At 35.4% G+C, this 19070-nt stretch overlaps 1 protein-coding gene across 9 annotated transcripts in view; it reads right to left on the bottom strand.

Moving 5' to 3' along the window:
• LRRC7 (leucine rich repeat containing 7) overlaps positions 1–19070 on the bottom strand; it is a 526722-nt gene that overhangs the window by 41966 nt on the left and 465686 nt on the right. For all 9 annotated transcript variants that reach the window (XM_088791197.1, XM_074334934.2, XM_074334932.2 and 6 more), the window contains one exon: positions 6252–6473. In XM_088791197.1, the coding sequence (XP_088647323.1) occupies positions 6252–6473 (222 nt within the window). The remainder of the gene's footprint in view (positions 1–6251; positions 6474–19070) is intronic.

Here is a 19070-nt window from a genome sequence, read left to right as displayed (position 1 = left end):
AACAAGTACTGGAACTAGGTGAACCAAGTATTACCAGATTAGCAGGCAAAAGATTCATAGAGAATTAAGGAAAAAATAATCTAAAGAAATATATTAGCATATATTTTGCATTTATATAAATATATACTGGAAAAGTTCTTAAAGATGATTGGAAATGCTTGCTTTCTCAAGTAGCTCTCTGTTTCCCCAGCAATCTTTTTTAGCCTATTAATTTGCTTATGGGCAAACGCAAATGCCCAAAATGCTCTCTATATTTTTATTTTCAAGGTACCTTCAACCCCTACCTCTTAGATAGTTCAAGGTAAACTTGAATCCTATTCCTGACTTAATCAGCATATATTGTGAGTTGCTAGGAACTGGAACAATTAGGCTTGGCCATTTAATGGAACTGTTTTTAATTCACTGTCATATTTCATAATAGTAAATATAATGTTTAACTATTACATAGTTCACTTGCAACACAAAGGCAAAAACTATTTATTAATGTGTTTTTTTATGGTAGAGTCATTAATGAATAGTTTCTAAATTACGAGTAACTTTAGTTACAGTAAGTACTCTTCCATATATTTATTTTAAAGACATGTTTAATTACAACTTTTCCTTTAATTGAGCTACATTGGTTAAAACTAGTTATCATAGGATGTTAGAAAGTACAGTTTACAATAGTTTTGTATTCATATGGCTCACTGTCTGTGGATATGGACATATAACAGCTTGATGTAGCTTGAAGGAGTATTTTAGCTTTAGTCAATATACCAGTTTACTTTGTGGTCCTTTTTTGTTATTAGTGGTCAATTAAAAAATGGGAAGAAAGGAACTACTATGATTTAAATATTTTACCTTTGTGTTTCCCCATATAACTGTGCATTTCTAATTAAATTATCTAAAATTTGGGTTATATCTTTCTAATGTGAAAATTTCATATTGCACCACGCAATGTGCAGAAGGTATATGCACTCTGGCTTTCCTGGGCTACTCACTATAAAACCTGAAAGGAAATACACGCAACAGATTTTATTTACAAAGTAAATTGTTGGGGATACGTTCTAGTTCTTCTCTTTCAAGGTAGTGATGATATCTGTTTCATATAATTGTCAATCTGGAAGGCACTAAAAATCTAAGGAAAACACACTTCATATGTGCCAAGTATACGAAGAAATGCCTCAGTATATTTTTTAATGGCAAAAATAATAAAGATGACACTGTGGTTTTATAAATGTGACGAACAACTATTAATTCTTATCTGAAGCTAGACTAACCTTGGGCATGTAACATGATATGGCTAATCAGTTGTGTTGTGACTGCTGCTGTGTCCCATAAAGCATGTCAGAGAGAGTCTCACATATAAGGAGTTCCACCTGCAGTGTAAGGCCCAAAGGGGCCATGAAATGTAAGAGGAGAAAATACCTCACAGCCAAGAAGCAGTCTGAAAGTAAAGACAATTAGCCAAGAGGAAATACGGTGTTCCAACAAAAGGTCAGATCTAAGCAGCTAATAAAAAGCTTATTTCACGAGAATCAGCATTTCAATTTTCTATTAAGATAATTAATAATGAATGAAATTTCTGGCTGAAGCTATAAGCAACAGCCTGGCAGTCAGTGGTGCTTTTGCTTCTTTCAGAGTGTGTTTTCATCATCTGGCTTCACTTGATACTTCTGGTCTGTGCTAGTCTTGCTCTAATTAAATACATAAATGCTGGGTCTATCTTAGAGAAGCCCGTGAAAAAACGGACTGTTATGTGGCAGTGAGGCCCTGTGAGGCATCATCTATTATCTCTAGAACTCTCAGTGCTCTAAAACCTAGTAGCAACAACACAGGAAACAGCTGCACTTCCCCCCCCAACGCCGTAGTCCCCCCCCTCTGCCCACCCCTTGATCTGATGGATGCAAATCACTTTGTATAACTCACAGAGGTTGATTCTAATGTAATTCTTGTAAGTTCTCTTTCAGGAACAAACTTTAGTTTGAAAGTATACCCCCAAGAACTGGCAGGAGACAGCTATGGAACTCTTGTCATCCTAATATGTTCGGCCAATTAGTGGGTATAAACTCTTGTCTGGAGCAGACATAACGCATGAGTATATGTTTTTCATTGTTTTACTCCTCCAGCATGGGCTTATTCTTGACCCCTGTGTTTGGCTGTAGTGCTGCGGGCTGCAGTGTGTAATGGGGTAGACTCAGGAGACTGGGTTCTAACTCCAGCTCAGCTTCTAGATTGTTATGTGACCACAGGCAAGACAGTTAACACCTCTGAAACTTACTTTTCTAATTTGCTAGTCAACAAAACAGACTGCTCTACTGGTATTACAGCATGATTGATTAGATGAAGTCAGTTAATACATGAAAGGGTTTCGAGCCGTTGGAAGCATCATCATCATGATTTTCCTTCCTATATTTCTGCTTTATATCTATATGTTCCACATATGTAAATATACTTTGCTTTGGATTATACATTTGCAAAAGAGAAAAACTAAGTTAATGTTAGTTCCTTTTTAAAAATAGTCAATAAGTTATGGACAATTTATGTCTATTTTTAAACAGTGATAATAGCAATATATTATTCAGCTGATACATTGTTTAGTTACAGAATCTTAAATATTGCTTCTCACCTTGTCTACACAACAGAATCACCTGGGATGTTTCAAAAATTCCCAGTACTGAGATCACATCCAGACTAATGAAATCAACTTCTTTGGGGTATGGCCAAGCATCAGTGTTTTTTAAATCTCCTGAACATATTCTAATGTACAGCTGTGGTTGGAACAACTGATAGAAATAATTACATTGTGAAGGGGAGAGTCAGGTGAATAGAATGTTTAAGTTTCTTCACTTGGGCTGAGAATCAAAGGGAAGCACTAATAGCATGGATATGATAGCTAAGAGTTTTTTCATGTGGAATGGAGTCAAACCTTCACTTTCTGGCTTTCAATTTACTACTTAATACAATTCTTATTCTTATTCTGTATTACGTTTGTCAATAATCAAAATGGATTATGCATTAAAATCCCTTTTCTAAGTAAAATCCCCTGATACTGAACTTCAGGGGATATGCATGTGTTTTTATGTTGTAGATAATTTGTTAAAAAGAACATTCAACACTAGAAATCAGATTTCTAGTCTATAGAAATTAATACGTTGAATCTGGGTATCACTTAATGGTTTAAAAAATCACTTCCATATATTTTATCTATTTATTTCTTAAAAAATTAAAATTAGGTATAGATGGTATACAATGTTAGTTTCAGGTATACAATATAATGATTTGACATTTATAATACCTTATAATGTGATCACTGTGCAAAGTCTAGTAGTAATCATCTGTTACCATGCAAACTTATCACAATATTATTGATTATATTCCCTTCACCTTTTTCACCCATCTCCCCAACTCCACAACCATCAGTTTGATCAGTTTCTGAGTTTTTATTTCATTTTATTAGATTCCACATACAGTGAAACCATATGATATTTCTCTTTATCTGGCTGACTTATTTCGCTGAGCACAATACCCTCGAGGCCATATATTTTATTTCATTTAATCCTAGGGTTGAAAACAGACTTGATACTAACATCTATGTAAAATAAATGTCAAAATAAGTGCACTAAATTAGAATTCTTTGGTATTTTGCCCTGTTATTTATTTATTTATTTATTTATTTATTTATTTATTTATTTATGCTTGCCCTGTTGTAATGGATAATTTGAAAATTGAGATGGTTTCATCATTGGGCAGGAACATCAAAGTTTACTAAGTGTTTCTTAACTGCTAAACAAAGTGAAGTACTCTGGGTAGGTAAAAAAATGACACTGTTTTAATTCCTTGAATTCATCAGTGTTATGATGAATTCACTTGTTCAAATAATAAATGGCAACTGGGAACCAAATAATAAATGGCTCTTAACCATTTATTAGACTCATATATTTTCATCGCTCTATGGAATTTATTTTAATCAGATTAGACACGCATTAGTTCTTTAGGTCATATTAAGGTATACGGAGGAATGTTTTCGTTAATAATAAAACTTGCCATTTGTTCAGCATTTTTTGCTTTTCAAAGCATTGGAAGTGTTCCTGTGAGTTCAAGTCAATACTCTCTCTGCATACGGCAGTTCTATAATTCTGAATTAGACCTGACGCAGATTTAATTAATATCATTTAACAGAAGAGGACACTGAGGTTACAGCAAGCATCTGAAATCATATTGTTGAGTTAATAGTAAGATTGGGACAGAGAACTTGGATTTTGGGTCAGACAAACCTGGGTTAAAATTCTAGCATGACCAATTATATCTTTCACAGGTTACTTAATTTCTCTGTACCTTGGTTTCTTCATTTGTAAAAGAGAAATAAGATTATTGTGAAGATTAAATAAAATAGTATATATAAGCAGGACCAGCTATGTAACGAGTGGGGCCTGGTGCAAAATGAAAATGTGAGGCTCCTTGTTCAATGAGTATTAAGAATTCAAAGCTGGTGACAACAGAGTTCCAACAGAAACCAAGTGTATGGCTTTTCTGAGCACAACTACTTCTCATACTTAAGTCCCTTCCTTAGCACAATGATTGAATGTTTAAGTTTTCACTTCTCAGTTTGAAAGGCATCTGATGCTTTTAGAGCCGTGAATCAAAACATTCTCAAGGGACTCTAAATACATTCTCTGAAAGAATCATGATGTTTTAAATTTAATAAGCATGTAAACTTTATAACTTCACAATCTTCTCCTTAGTCAAACTATACAATTTATGTGTGTTTGGAAGAGCAATGTTAAAAGACCTTTAAATGTAGAGTGTTCAGAATAAGTGAATGCTAATAATTAGTATGCTAATAAGTGCATACTAAACTTACTATTGAAGGTAGGTGAAAATAGAGGGTGTTGATTTCAGTGAATTTTTAAATGCATTGCTTCTCAGAGAGAAAAAACAAAACGAAACACGTAGCTGCTATAAGGAATAACTACCTAAGTCAGAGAACTGAGTTGAGGTTGTGATATGTGTGGGGGAGGCGATATGAACAATTTTTAACCTTCTAAGGTATCTTTGATAAATCATAATTTAAAACTTCATTCACTTTTTAGAATCCCTGGAGAATTACAAACCTCACATTATTCCCTCATTAAAGACACCTGTCTGATTTATTTTACCTTAATTCCAACACTTGGCCTAGATTAAGGGAAGATAGAAAAAAATGATCTTTAAAAATACCCTATGATTCAAAGAATGATTAATACATAATCTCAGCTTTGAGAAAAGTATTAAGAAATTGAGGAAATGTCTAGAGCAACTGGGAACCAAATAATAAATGGCTCTTAATAATAGAAAAGAACAAACTAGAAAATGAAGATAATCTTGTCTGATATGTTCAGAAAATAAGGTGGGGTGATATGTGAAGCTTTGAGTAAGTAAGAATAAAGTGAAACCTTTTATAAACCATGTTAAGGAGTGAAGTCAGTGAAGTTAGTGAAGTCAGTGGGCAAAGTCAGCTTTGTCTAATTATCTGAAGAATGAAGTAAGAGAAATTAATATTGTAAGAATACTAAGACCTTAATGTCTTACTTTCTCAGCTTAAAAAAAAAAAAAAATCAGCTTAATATAACTCAATAGCTGAGATCCTATTCAGTTTTCTAATCCTAAGGAAGGAAAACAGATTCTATAATGAAAAAACAAATCCTACTTTTAGATGAGTCAGAAGAGCAGCAATCTTTTTGCTACATGGCATTTATCAGTAGGTTTTGGAGCATTTCAGAAATGTTTTCCTTCTAACTGTTCTTTATAATTTTCTTCATAGCAAAGTATTATCTCTGTTCTATTCAACAATCAGAAAATAGGATTTATATAAAATGTTCCCACAAATAGAGAGGAACATATAATTTACTTTTAGCACTGTCGATTTCAGAGGCCTTGGTAACTCCATCCAATCCATTGAAGCTCTTTGTAACATCCAAAAGCAGTGCTATAGAGCTAAATTGGAATTGGGAGTGGGTAGGAGAGGGTGTAGGATACACCGGAAATATGATTCTGAACCGTCAATTTTCCTTATGTAAAATGGGAGTTTTACCAACCATCAATTCCTATATATTGTAGTCTTTAACCAACGCAAATAATGATAAAACCTACAAAGAGCGCTCCACTCCATTCAACATGGTGACAGCATTGATGTGTCCCTGATTGCGTTAATGAGGGAAGACAAACCATGGATGCATTGGACTTTCCTGAACATTTCCTGAAAATTCATCACTTGTGAAAACTCTTCTCACCTGCTCTGGGTATCCATCCATACTCCTTTGCCCTTTAGTTTGAATTAAGCACCGTCCAGGTTGAGGTCCCCGGGTGGCCTGTGAAGAGGGGATCTGAATAGGCAATGGTGACTGAAACTGCTGGATGGTCACTTTGTTAATATTTCCCTCGTATGGCTGCTGCTCCCGGCTACGATGCTGAAGGCTTTGGGACCCCATCAAGGTCTGGATATGGCTGCCTGCCTGTGGAGAAGATAATCTGTCAGGTGAAGATCCGTGGTGTTGAAAGGATGTGATTAAAGTAGAAAACACGTTCAGAATACTTCTCTGGTGAAGTGGCATCATTGGGGTTTTCAGCCACGGTTGGAAAAGATAATGAAAAAACAGCAAGGGTCTGCCTACTGTGGTTTGTGAAAATGTTAATATCAAAGCGAGGTTGCATAAAATACATTCGTAGTCATCTGGTGGCTTTCCAAAGATTATTTTAAATCCTGTTTTAAGGGAACAAAATTCAAACTGCAAAATCTCAAGATAAAGAAGTCACAACTTAAAAATAAAGTGGAGTTTTATCTGGCATTTCATTTTGAAAAATACCAGGGAGAGAGATGCGATATGTATATGAAACACCAAGGGGAAAACGAGAGAACCTGGTTCTTAATTCTGATGCAAAAGAATTAAATAGCATAGTTTCTTTTATGCCACAAGTGCATAGTATAATAAGATTGTTCACGTGAATCTAATAAATATTTATTAATTTTATGCATTCTAAAACCAAGAACATTGTTTTGGGATCATTAAGTTACATGAACAATTACTCATGTGATAACTTCCTGTGAGTATCGATAGCCTGTGGAGGCACTAGATCTCGAAAGGTCTTCAAAAAGAGTTCTGTAGGCAGATCGTCTCACGATGAGCTTTCAGAGATTCATCAGGACCTTTCATTTAAAGTGATAATGCTCATTTCTCAATTCTTAAGGCAGTTGTTGGGGGAGAGAGGCCACGCTCAATGTGGTCTCCCATCTTTAAATGATATGATGCAAACCCCCGCTTCTTTGTTCACTCCTATTTTCTCCCCTTCTTTGTAGCATTAGTTCCTTGAGTATTTCTACCTAATATCTTTTCTATCAGGAAAGAAGTTCTGTTTGTGATCTGGTAATCTACAACATGCTTTATACATTAAGTATGGTTTAACCTGGGAGTCTAACATGGGAAGTAAATGCTTACCATTAATACTTTTAAACATAGATGTTAGTGCAGTGCTTGGTATTTAACCCATTGCTATGGAAGGATCTAAAGGTTTACTTCCAGAAATCATTTTCTTTCTTGTTGACCTTTTCAGGGTAGGTAATTTGGAATTCTAAAGTGAATGTCACCTTCGAATTCATTAGTTAGGAAAGCCTGTGCATTTTCCTGACTAATCAAGATTTTGATTACTATGAGAAAGTCAGGTTGGAGGAATAAGGAATGATTATTAAACAAATATTCAAGGATGAGATTAATTTTTTAAAAAGTTTTTAAAGAAGAGCAACATAAGAGACATCAGGAAATGACAGTGAGCATGGAAAATCATTTGAAGAATATGGAAGGCATATTGCTTTATTCCAAACAAGAGGTAATGTCAGTGAAGAAAATATTCAAAATTATTATTTGGCCATAGGTAGGACAAAAGAAATAACCATTTGATTATATTTTTAGGTGTCCAATTGGTTGTCTTGGTATCATGTATAGTGTTTTTTCCCCCCACATTTAAAACAGTAAACATATTTCAGTCATAAGAAATTAAAGGAAAAGATGCCAAAAAGAGTTTTAGGCTGTACTAGCACAAGCAAAAACAATTAGCAATCCAACACTGTCCAACACAATTAACCAGCAGTCACAAAACTGTAACATCATAAATACAACTAAGGTAACCTTATAGAAGCAAATATGTGTTTCTCTATTGTATCTATTCCCTTCTCAGCCATTCTAAAAGATTGAACACCCTTCTGGTCAAGTTTTTCCTTATTGTGAATTGAATACTCTCCTACATCCGTGAAATTTGATGTTCTCTTGTTTGGGAGGAGAGGAAAGCCAGGATAAACTCAGTATCACATTTTGAACTACTATACTCTGAATGAACTCACTGGCAGGCTGAGTTAGAGAAAATAAATCCCTGTAGTTAGAGGAACTGGGGGTATAGGCTGACTAAGGCTGACTGGATTGGCTACTGAACAATCAGCTGATTTTACACGTATACCTGCTTCTCACCTCCATTGGCATAATAATTGTGGTCTTCAGTCAGTGCTTGAGTCAGTGGGGAAGAGAAAGACTGGCAGTTTAATTGAGAGTGATCGCATAGACAAGCCAAGAATTTTAACTCCTGGAAAAACTTGGAGGGATCCAGAACGTAGCTCTAGTTCCATGATGTATAATCTACATGAGAAAATCAATAACGACTGCTTAACAGCCACTTGATTGATTAGAATATTCTTTTAATGGTCTGTCCAAGAGTGAAAAATTTATTCCCTATATTATAGAACTGTTACAGCCTTTAGATTTCCTTTTCTTTCTGGTTTATTTTTTTTTTCCTTCTGATGGGACAGTTTGAGCTCAGGAGTATGCCTTGATTTGGAACTTGAGGGCAAGCACACCTTCCCTGCCATCTTTGATGACTGGCACATTAACTGGTATTTAGTAAATAGTGCCTACCATCCAACCAGGAGGTGCCAAACAATGTGCTAAAACTTACCTTATATGTATTACCTCCTTTAATTCTCATAACAGCATTAGAGATCATTATTATTATCTAGTTAGACTGAGGAGGAAGCTAAGGCTTGGAGAGGTTAAGTAACTTTCCCAAGTCATTTGCCAATTGGTAAACTGGTAGGACCGGGATTTGAATCAAGGCTGTCTATCAAAAGTCGTGCTCTTAAACACAAAATTATACTGCAACCCCCTTCCTTCCAAATAGGTTCCCACTGCCCATAGTTGAACTGTGAATTGCAAAAAAGCCCTGGCAAGCAGCAAAAGAATCAGGATGCTGAGGTAGAACATACTCAATATCTTTAGCAGCTCTTTAATTTGCCAGAGAGCCATCCCTACTTATGGATTTAGGTCTATTATGTTTTAGATCCTACACCTGTGAGTTAGAGCTTTACAGTTAAGCAAATAGGTTGATACTCTGTGTATTTAGTAATCTTTCCATGATTATGAAATGATGAAGCTCATGTGCTTATATGGCTTGGCAAACCAGAAAGTGGGCCTTGGAAGGAACATGCTGTAAAATGATTCTGTTGGCGTTGGCTGCAGATTGTTCACTCTGTATTTGGGCTATAGGCTGCCACGAATTCACAAAGAATTAACCCTCAATTTCGTGTGAAGTTAAGCAAACACAAATGACACAAGGCATCAAAAGGAACAATGATGGTGTGGAGGGACTGCAATGAGGAGGTTTCTCCAACAACCACAACAGCTTAAGAAAGTGCAGTGATCAGGCATCTACATCATCCCTGATGATCACTGCACTGTACCCCTGAAGCTGAAGCTGAACAATAATGAACGTCAACTACAAGTTTATATGTATGTACACACTTACAAGAAGCGGAATACAGCATTAGGAATAGAGACAGTAGAAATGTAATAGCTGTGTGCGATGTCAGAGGGGTAATGGATGGGGAGGGGGTTTGACACAGTGTGAGGGATATAAATGATAAATGTCTAGGTGTTACTTTGTTTTGTGCACATGAAACTAATAAAAAAAATAAACCTAAAAAAAAAAAAAGCTTAAGAAAGGTGATAAGGATGCTCATGGTGAAGTACAAAGGACTGAGGAAAATGTAGAAAATGTCAGAGACTGGGTTTATTCAAGCAGAGGGTTGGCTACGAGAACACTGACTCATACCGAAGGGGAATTTGAACATGAAGGTTTCTGTAAAATCTGTGCTACACATTTTGAATGATAAAAAGAAATAGAGAAGATTTGACATTTAATTTGAACTTTTTAGGGTGGGTTGGACAAAATAACATGTATTTGAGGAGAATAGTGATGGAATATGGTGTTTTCAAGTTGACCCAAAAAACATACTGTCAATGTTTACAGGGAAAAATTCCAATACCCAGAGGATCCAAGGAAATACTAATGTCAACACCACAGAAAAGAAATGTTGATTTGATACCCTTCTGAAAAATTCATCCCACAGCTAATCAGGCATTTTATGTGGAAATTGAAAGCGTGTGGGAGTTTTATAAGTTATGAAAGAAACGACTTTCTAACTACGATAATACCTTGGTTCACTTTATTCTCTTACAAAAGAGTGTTAGTTAGCCTGAGTAGTGTATTACCTCATTTGGTCATCTGTTTTACTACCCATCTTGGCTCTTGAACCGCTGGAGTTGCTTCCAAAAATTAACCATAGCCTCAAAAGATGATAATTTATGCCACTGAGAATATGTGAATGGAGACAATCATTCTCTAAAATTAAGTCCAAAAGAGTTCTAAAAATGTTTGGGAGCAATTGCAACAACACAAAATCATTTACAAAGGATAACTCAGTAACTAATTTTAAGGAATCAGCAGCACTCCTTGAAATGAGTCAGCTTCAGTAATTTTGTACAACAAGGACAACAAAACAGTCCTATCACTTTCTATCCACACCATTTATTCTGTGGTGCCTCTTTTACTTGTTTATTTATTTTTTAACATGCAGGTTAAGTTTTAAACCTCGAGGCAGTAGGACTTCTGCTTCTAGGTGGATTGAGTAGGCATAATTCCCCTATTCCCTCCATTAAGCAAAACTAAAAACCCTGGACATTGTATATAAACAAAGATAAGAACTCTGGAAATTACACAGAAGAAAGCAGATCAACTAGGGACCTGGGGACAAAGTAACAACATGGTGGTGAATTCACTGGGTTTTACTTTTGTGTCATATATCCCAGACTTGGAGCTGAAGGAGCGGGTAACCTGAAAATGCCAAAAGATGAGACAAGAAAAGCCTCTGCTAAAGCTTACTCTATGTAGCCAAAGGATCAGGGAAAAGGGGCAACCTAGCAAGACAGAAAAGTTAGACAATGGCTGCCTTACTGTAGCCAACATTGGAAAAAACTATAGTCCTACCCTAATAATGCCAGCACAGGCCAAGTGGGGAGCCTCGACTTCTACCCTCATCAGGATGTAACTAGGCACACCACACTCCTGCTGGTGTGGGATCATCATAGGAGGCCAAGTAAGATGCCGCTGCATTAATTCCCATGAGCCAGGAGGAAGCCCCTCTCTTTCCCAGTGGCGTCAGAGGAGAACATAAGGAGCATGGACTCATACTCTGACCTGGGAGTAATGAGGCACTTGTCCACTTCCCCAATAGATTGGTTAGAGAAGGTCTCGTAGAGAGTCAGGATCTTCTCTATTACCCTGTGGTAAAGAGGCTACCCCTATTGAGGTATCGATGGAGATCATCTGGGAAGCTAGAAAGTCAATACCTGCCCAGCAATACTGAGGAGACTTTGCCTAAAGTGTCCTGGAGGCAAACGGGAAAATTGGACTTCTACCTCTACCTGGCCAAAATGAGGCAGTGTCCTACTTTCCTCTCAAAACCCTGGAAAGATTTTTTTCATATATATAAATAATATTATTCTAAATTTTATATTGAAAGCCAATGAAATTATAGTAGCTAACACGACTTTGAAAAATAAGAATAAAGTTGGAAGAATCAATCTATCTGATTTCAAGATTATTATAGTTGCAGTAATCAAGACTGCGTGGTACTGGCAGAGGGGCAGACAGATAGATAAATGTAACAGATCAGAGAACCCATAAATAGACCTACAAAAATAAGCCCAAATGATTTTTTGGCAAAGGTGCAAAAGCAATTCAGTGGATGAAAGATAGCCTTTTCCACAAATAATGTTGACACAATTGGACGTCCATAGGCAAAAATAAGTGAACCTTGACCTATGTCTCATACCTTACATAAAAATTAACTCAAAATAGAATCATAGATTTAAAACATTAAGAGAATGAAAAAAAAACAAGCTGCAGAGCTCAAGAAAACATTGGCAAGTCACATATTTGACAAGGGATAGTATCTAAAAATACCGGGGGTGCCAAAAACAAATGTACACACGACTTGTATTCATCTTTTGTTATCAGTATATGTTGAGTATTACAATTTTAATACTGTTTTTTCATTTCTTATAATGTGCATACATTTTTTTTGGCACCCTCTGTATATAAAGAACTCTCAAAACTTGATAGTAAGAAACTTCTAAATGATTCATTTAGAAGAATGGTCAAAAAACATAAAGAGATAGTTCACCAAAGAGGATATATAGATGGCAGCAAAGAAGCACATGAAATGATGTTTAACATCATTAGCTATTAAAGAAATTCAAACCCCAATAAGATATCACTATACACGTATATGAATGACTAAAATAAAACATAGCGACAACAAATGTTGACAAAGATGAGAAATTGGATCACTCATAGGCTGCTGCTGGAAGTGTAAAATGGTAGAGCCACTCTGAAACAATATTTGGCATTAAATAATAAAACTAAACATGCAAGTAACATATGATCCAGCAATGATATTACTGGGCATTTATCCCAGAAACATATTAAGTTCACATAAAATCCTGCTTTAGAGGATTGTTTGTTTAGAGCAAGTTTCTTCATAATAGCCCCAAACTGGAAACCTAGATTTCCTTCAATGGGTGAGTAGTTAAAAATACTGTGATGCATCCATACCTTAGAATACTAATCAGCAATAAAAAGGAAGTAATTACTGATATACCCAACAACCTGAATGAATCTCCAGAGAAGTATGCTGGGTAAAAAAAAAAACAATCCCAAAAGGTTACTGCATGATTCTATTTGTATGACATTCTTGAAATGACAAAATTATAGAAATGAAGGTTTATAGAAATGTCAGGAGGTAATTAAAAAATTAACAGGAAGTACAGATAACAGTCTTTGGAGATAGATGAATCTGGGTTTTACTCTTTGCTCTGTTACTTTTTAGTTATGCAATCTTATGCAAGTTACTTAAGTCCTCTGCTTTTCATATGAAAACTATAGATAATAACAAATACTTCATAGAATATTATGAGGATTAAAAAAGATAATGTAATACATTGAGCATATTGCTGGTACATAGTAAGTACTCAATAATGCCAATGAGAATAAAAAGTTCTTATCTGCTGAGTAAAGGTCTGATTGTCCTTTGGCCATAGCAATAAATAACCACCAAGTAGAACTGGTTTTAAACCTGTTGTAATTAATCAATGACAACTTGCTTTAGAAACTGCACCTGAAAGTTAGCCAATCAGCGACAATTTTACTCAAGTAACCATGATTCCCTAGTTCAATATCAATGAATTCCTCAACATTCCAACTTCTAAAGAAAGTCCACCAATCCCTGAACTCCATGTTTCCCCTAAACCCTGTCGTACTTAGAGAGATTGTGCCTTCCAAGTTATTTGTTAGCAAGCAGTAAACAATGCATTTGTTTCAGATTTTTGGAAGTGGCTTTTTTTGTGGAGGGAGATAGCATACACAAATTTAAAAAAAAAGAAAGAATTTTGCCATAAGTAGAGATACTACTTACTCTTCACTAATGTTGCTAATATTTTAGGTTGCCGTTGATTCACCTTCATTTTATCCCCTAGATACCTCCATCCCCATCATTCTATTTGTTTTTAATGCAACCGTCCAGGTGAAGAGGATAGCCTGTGTTTATGTATAAGCAATTCAAAAGGGATGTTAACTTATGACCTTGGTCTTATTAACAACCTGCTATTAGGAACAGAGATAAATGTAGATTTAGCTTGTCCATAATTAACACTTTTTAAAATCCAAAATAATATATATTATAATAGCTATCATTAATTAAATACATATTTGACAAGAACTGTGATAAATGTTTTATGTCATAATCCTAATTTTCAGAACTACTCTACACAATATATGTAACTGCCTTCTCTCCCAGGATGAGGAAACTAAACAACAAAGTTTAATATGCTCAAGGGCTAACTAAAGGCAAAGTTAAGGTTCAGTATCTCCTGCACTCCTGCTTAAAAGAAAAAATAAAAAGATCTTAAGAACTAAGAAAAAGTTTGCGACACTATTTTTTGTGCAGCTTAATTTTTATGTATTAGTGTAATTATCATTTTGTAGGGCTTGCCGCAATATTCATTGTAGTTTTATCACTTTCACAAGTAGCCTTGGTGACAGGACTTAGATTGTTTTGTGGAAAATGGAGACTATCAAACAGGAAAAGATGGTTGGAATTTTAGGTGATATAATCTAGAAGTTTGATGAGCTAATTTATTGAGGAACAATATTAACAAAAGGAACTAAATTCAATATGATAGAAGGATCCGTAGGTAGGTTTCAGTCATGCTTAGAGCTTCTGATTCTATTCCTTCTGAGATTCATAGCGGTAAATAAAGAATCTGTAAATATTTCAGATTAAGGAAAATGAAGACTTGGGAAACAAGCACAGGTAGGAATATTTAAAATACTTGACTTGCATAGGTCATGAAGAACAAGTTGAAGATGACTCAAAAATTCTCTTTCTTTTTATTTTTTATTACATTTATTGAGGTGACATTGGTTAGTAAAATTATATAGTTTTCAAGTGCACATTTTGCAATACCATCATCCACATATTGCATTACGTGTTTACCACCCAGAGTCAGTTCTCTTTCCATGACCATATATTTAATCCTCTTTACCCTCTTCTACCACACCTCAACCCTCTTACCCTCTGGTAACCACTAAACTGTTGTCTGTGTCTATGATGATTAAACCACTTAATAAAATGGGTATAGGAGGAAAGTACCTCAACATAATAAAGGCCGTATATGACAAACCCTCAGGTAATATCATACTTAATAGTGAAAAACCAACAGCTTTTCCTCTATGATCAAGAACAAGACAGGGATATCCCCCCATCACCGCTGTTATTCAACATACTATTGGAAGTCCAAGCCAGAGCAATCAGGCAAGAGAAAGAAATAAAATGCATCCAAATTGGGAATGAAGTTAAATTGTCACTTTTTGCAGATGACATGATTCTTTATATAGGAAACCCTAAGGATACCATCAAAAAGCTATTAGAAAGAAAAAACAAATACAGTAAAATTGCAAGATATGAAATCAAGGTACAAAAATCCATTGCATTCTTATATATTAATAATGAAATTTCAGAAGCAGAAATGAGGAAAAACAATTACTTTTGCAATTGCAACAAAAAGAATAAAATACCTAATGAACTTAATAAAGGATGTGAAGGACCTATACACTGGAAACTATTAAGATATTATTAAAAGAAATTGAAGAAGACACAAAGAAATGGAAAGATATTCTGTGTTCATGGATTGGAAGACAACATAGTTAAAATGGCCGTATTACCCAAAGCAATATACAGATTTAATGCAACCCCCATCAAAACCCCAATGGCATTTTTTCAAGAAACAGAACAAAAAAAGAATCATCAGATTTGTATGGAATCACAAAAGACCCCGAATAGCCAAAGCAATCCTAAGAAAAAAGAACAATGCTGGAGGTACCACACTCCCTGACTTCAGCTTGTACTACAGGGCAACAATAATCAAAACAGTATGATACTGGCAGAAGAACAGACACACAGGCCAATGGAATAGAATAGAAAACCCAGAAAAAAACCCACATAAATATGGACAAACAATTTTTGACAAAGGAGCCAAAAACATACAATGAAAGAAAGCATCTTCAATAAATAGTGCTGGGAGAATTGGAAAGCCACATGCAAAAGAATAAAACCAGACTGCTGTACCAAAATTAACTCAAAATGGATCAAAGACCTAAACATAAGATCTGAAACAATAAATTGCACAGAAGAAAACATAGGTACTAAACTTATGGACCTTGGGTTCAAAGAGGATTTTATGAATTTGACTCCAAAGGCAAGGGAAGTAAAAGCTGAAATAAATGAATGGGACTATATCAAACTAAAATAAAAAGCTTCTGCACAGAAAAGAAACCATCTACAAAACAAAGAAGTAACCAACTGAATGGGACAAGATATTTGCAAACAACACCTCCGATAAGGGGCTAATATCCAAAATATATACAGAACTCATACAGCTCAACAACAAAAAGATAAACAATCCAATTGAAAAATGAGCAGACGACCTGAACAGACACTTCTCCCAAGGAGACATACAAATGGCCAACAGACATATGAAAAAATGCTCAACTTCACTAGCTATTAGGGAAATGCAAATAAACACCACAATGAGATATCACCTCACACCAGTTAGAATGGGTATCACCAACAAGACAAATAATAACAAGTGTTGGAGAGGTTGTGGAGAAAAAGGAACCCTCATACACTGTTGGTGGGAATGCAGACTGGTGCAGCCACTATGGAAGGAAGTGTGGAGTTTCCTCAAAAAATTAAGAATAGAATTACCATATGACCCAGCAATCCCTCTCCTGGGTATCTACCAAAAAATCTGAAAACATTTATCCGTAAAGATATATGTACTACGATGTTCATTGCAGCATTATTTATGGTGGTCAAGACATGGAAACAATCAAAGTGTCCTTCAATAGATGAATGGATAAAGAAGTTGTGGTATATATACACAATGGAATACTACTCTGCCATAAGAAAAGATGCAATAGTGCCATTTGTGATAACATGGATGGTACTTGACATTATTCTGCTAAGCGAAATAAGTCAGCCACAAAAAGTTGAGAACCATATGATTTCACATATATGTGGGATATAAAACTGAAAGCAACAAAGGAACAAGACAAATAAAGAAAAAAAACCTCATAGACACAGACAGCAGTTTAGTGGTTACCAGTGGGTAAGAGGGGAGGGGGTGGAAGATGAGGGTAAAGGGGGTCAAATATATGGTGATGGAAATAGAACTGACTCTGGGTGGTGAGCACACAATGTGATATATAAATGATGTATTATAGAATTGTACACTTTAAACCTATGTAATTTTACTAAGCATTGTCACCCCATTACATTTAATAATAATACAAAAGAATAGAATTACCGTGTTTCCCTGAAAATAGACCTAATCGAAAAATAAGCCGCAGCATGATTTTTCAGGATGCTCGTAATATAAAATAAGCCCTAATGTGTCTTTTGGAGCAAAAATTAATATAAGACCCAGTCTTATTTTTGGGTAAATACAGTAGGGCTTATTTTATATTATAAGCATCCTGAAAAATCATGGTAGGGCTTATTTTCCGGTTAGCTCTTATTTTTGGTGAAACACGGTACCATGTGACCCAGCGATCCCTCTTCTGGGTATCTACCCCGAAAACCTGATAACATTTATACATAAAGGTATATATACCCCCTATGTTCTTTGAAACATTATTCACAGTGGCCAAGACATGGGAACAACCAAAGTCTCCTTCTATAGATGATTGGATAAAGAAGATGTGGTATATATACATAATGGAACACACTCTGCCATAAGAAAAGATTAAATACTGCCGTTTGTGACAACATTGATGGATCTTGAGATCTTCATGCTAAGCTAAGTGAGTGAGACAGAAAATGTCGAGAACCAAACAATTTCACTCATATGTGGGATATAAAACTGAAAACAACTGAAAAGAACAAAGAAACAAAAATTCTTTTTAAATCTATGACTAGGTTTCTTTCTCTCTTCTGACCAAAGAAGCAGAAGAGACAATATCAAGTGGTGGGAAAAAGGACTAGCTAAATATATATCAGAGATATTCCTGATATTGAGGGTTATTTACTATTGCAACAGGGTTACGCTATAATGTTTTCTGTTTTTGTTATTGTTGTTATTGGGTGGGGTGGGTGGGATATAATATATTAGTAGTATAACATAACGGTTAGACTAGAATGTAGAACCAGACGCTCTGGGCTCCATTCTGTGTTCCTCAATTTCATGCCCCTACCTCTTTGTCCCATAGGGTTGTTGTGAAGATGATAAGAGAGTGTCTATGTACAGTGCCTGATATGTATTTAGATATTGTTTTATGATTATGACAACCAAACTCTTAAGCTTTATTTTTTTCTTCTTGCTATATCTGTATTCAGCTAGGGCAGTTCTGATGCCAAAAGAATCTATGTTCTCCCATTTGGGCGTTAGAGGACGGGCTTGCACAAATCCATGGAAGAGAGCTCTGAAGCTTGAAAGGGGACAGGAAGATGTTTTTCTCCTGCCCTGGGGATTAGGTGACACTGCATTCTGCCAGCAAAGTGCAGTATTTGGGAGGGGGGCATTCAACATATTTACTGATCTTAAATTTTTTAAAGGCAAATGCTGATGATATACTCCAGTGCCTCAAATGACAGATAAAAAGGTGAGGCACAGGGCTTCTCCCTTCAGTGCATATGCCTTGGGATGGCAGCTGGCTGATATATACAGGCAGTCATTTCTGGCTTATTGAATCTCTATAAGCACATTATTTTCCTATGATTAAATGTCAACTTATAAAACATAGCTATGGAATTAGAAATTACTAACCAAAATGAAAAACAAAACAAAACAGTAGAGGATCCATGATAGCAAAAATAATTAAATTAGAGCTAACTCTACACTTTTTAACCTACAATTTATTTTGTGATGATGTTGACATACATTCCTGAAATAAAATAAAAAGGAAGATGTTAATAACAATAAAAGTTTGACAATCATTTCTTTTACCCATAAGATTTTTGAGAACGGTAGGTAGTGGAGTAAGTCAGCTAAGAATCAAGTGTCAAGAAATGGAATCTTATCACTGGACATCCTCTATTTGGCAACAATCTGGCAGTTGTCATGTTGAGGTCTTCAAATGACCTACTCATTCATGAGCACTTTTATTGGTAATTC

The sequence above is a fragment of the Rhinolophus sinicus genome, chromosome 14 (genome assembly GCF_057876585.1).
Source record: "Rhinolophus sinicus isolate RSI-liver-muscle chromosome 14, RSI-T2T, whole genome shotgun sequence".
In the NCBI taxonomy this organism is placed as follows: domain Eukaryota; kingdom Metazoa; phylum Chordata; class Mammalia; order Chiroptera; family Rhinolophidae; genus Rhinolophus; species Rhinolophus sinicus.
This window is presented reverse-complemented; position numbering and strand designations above follow the sequence as displayed.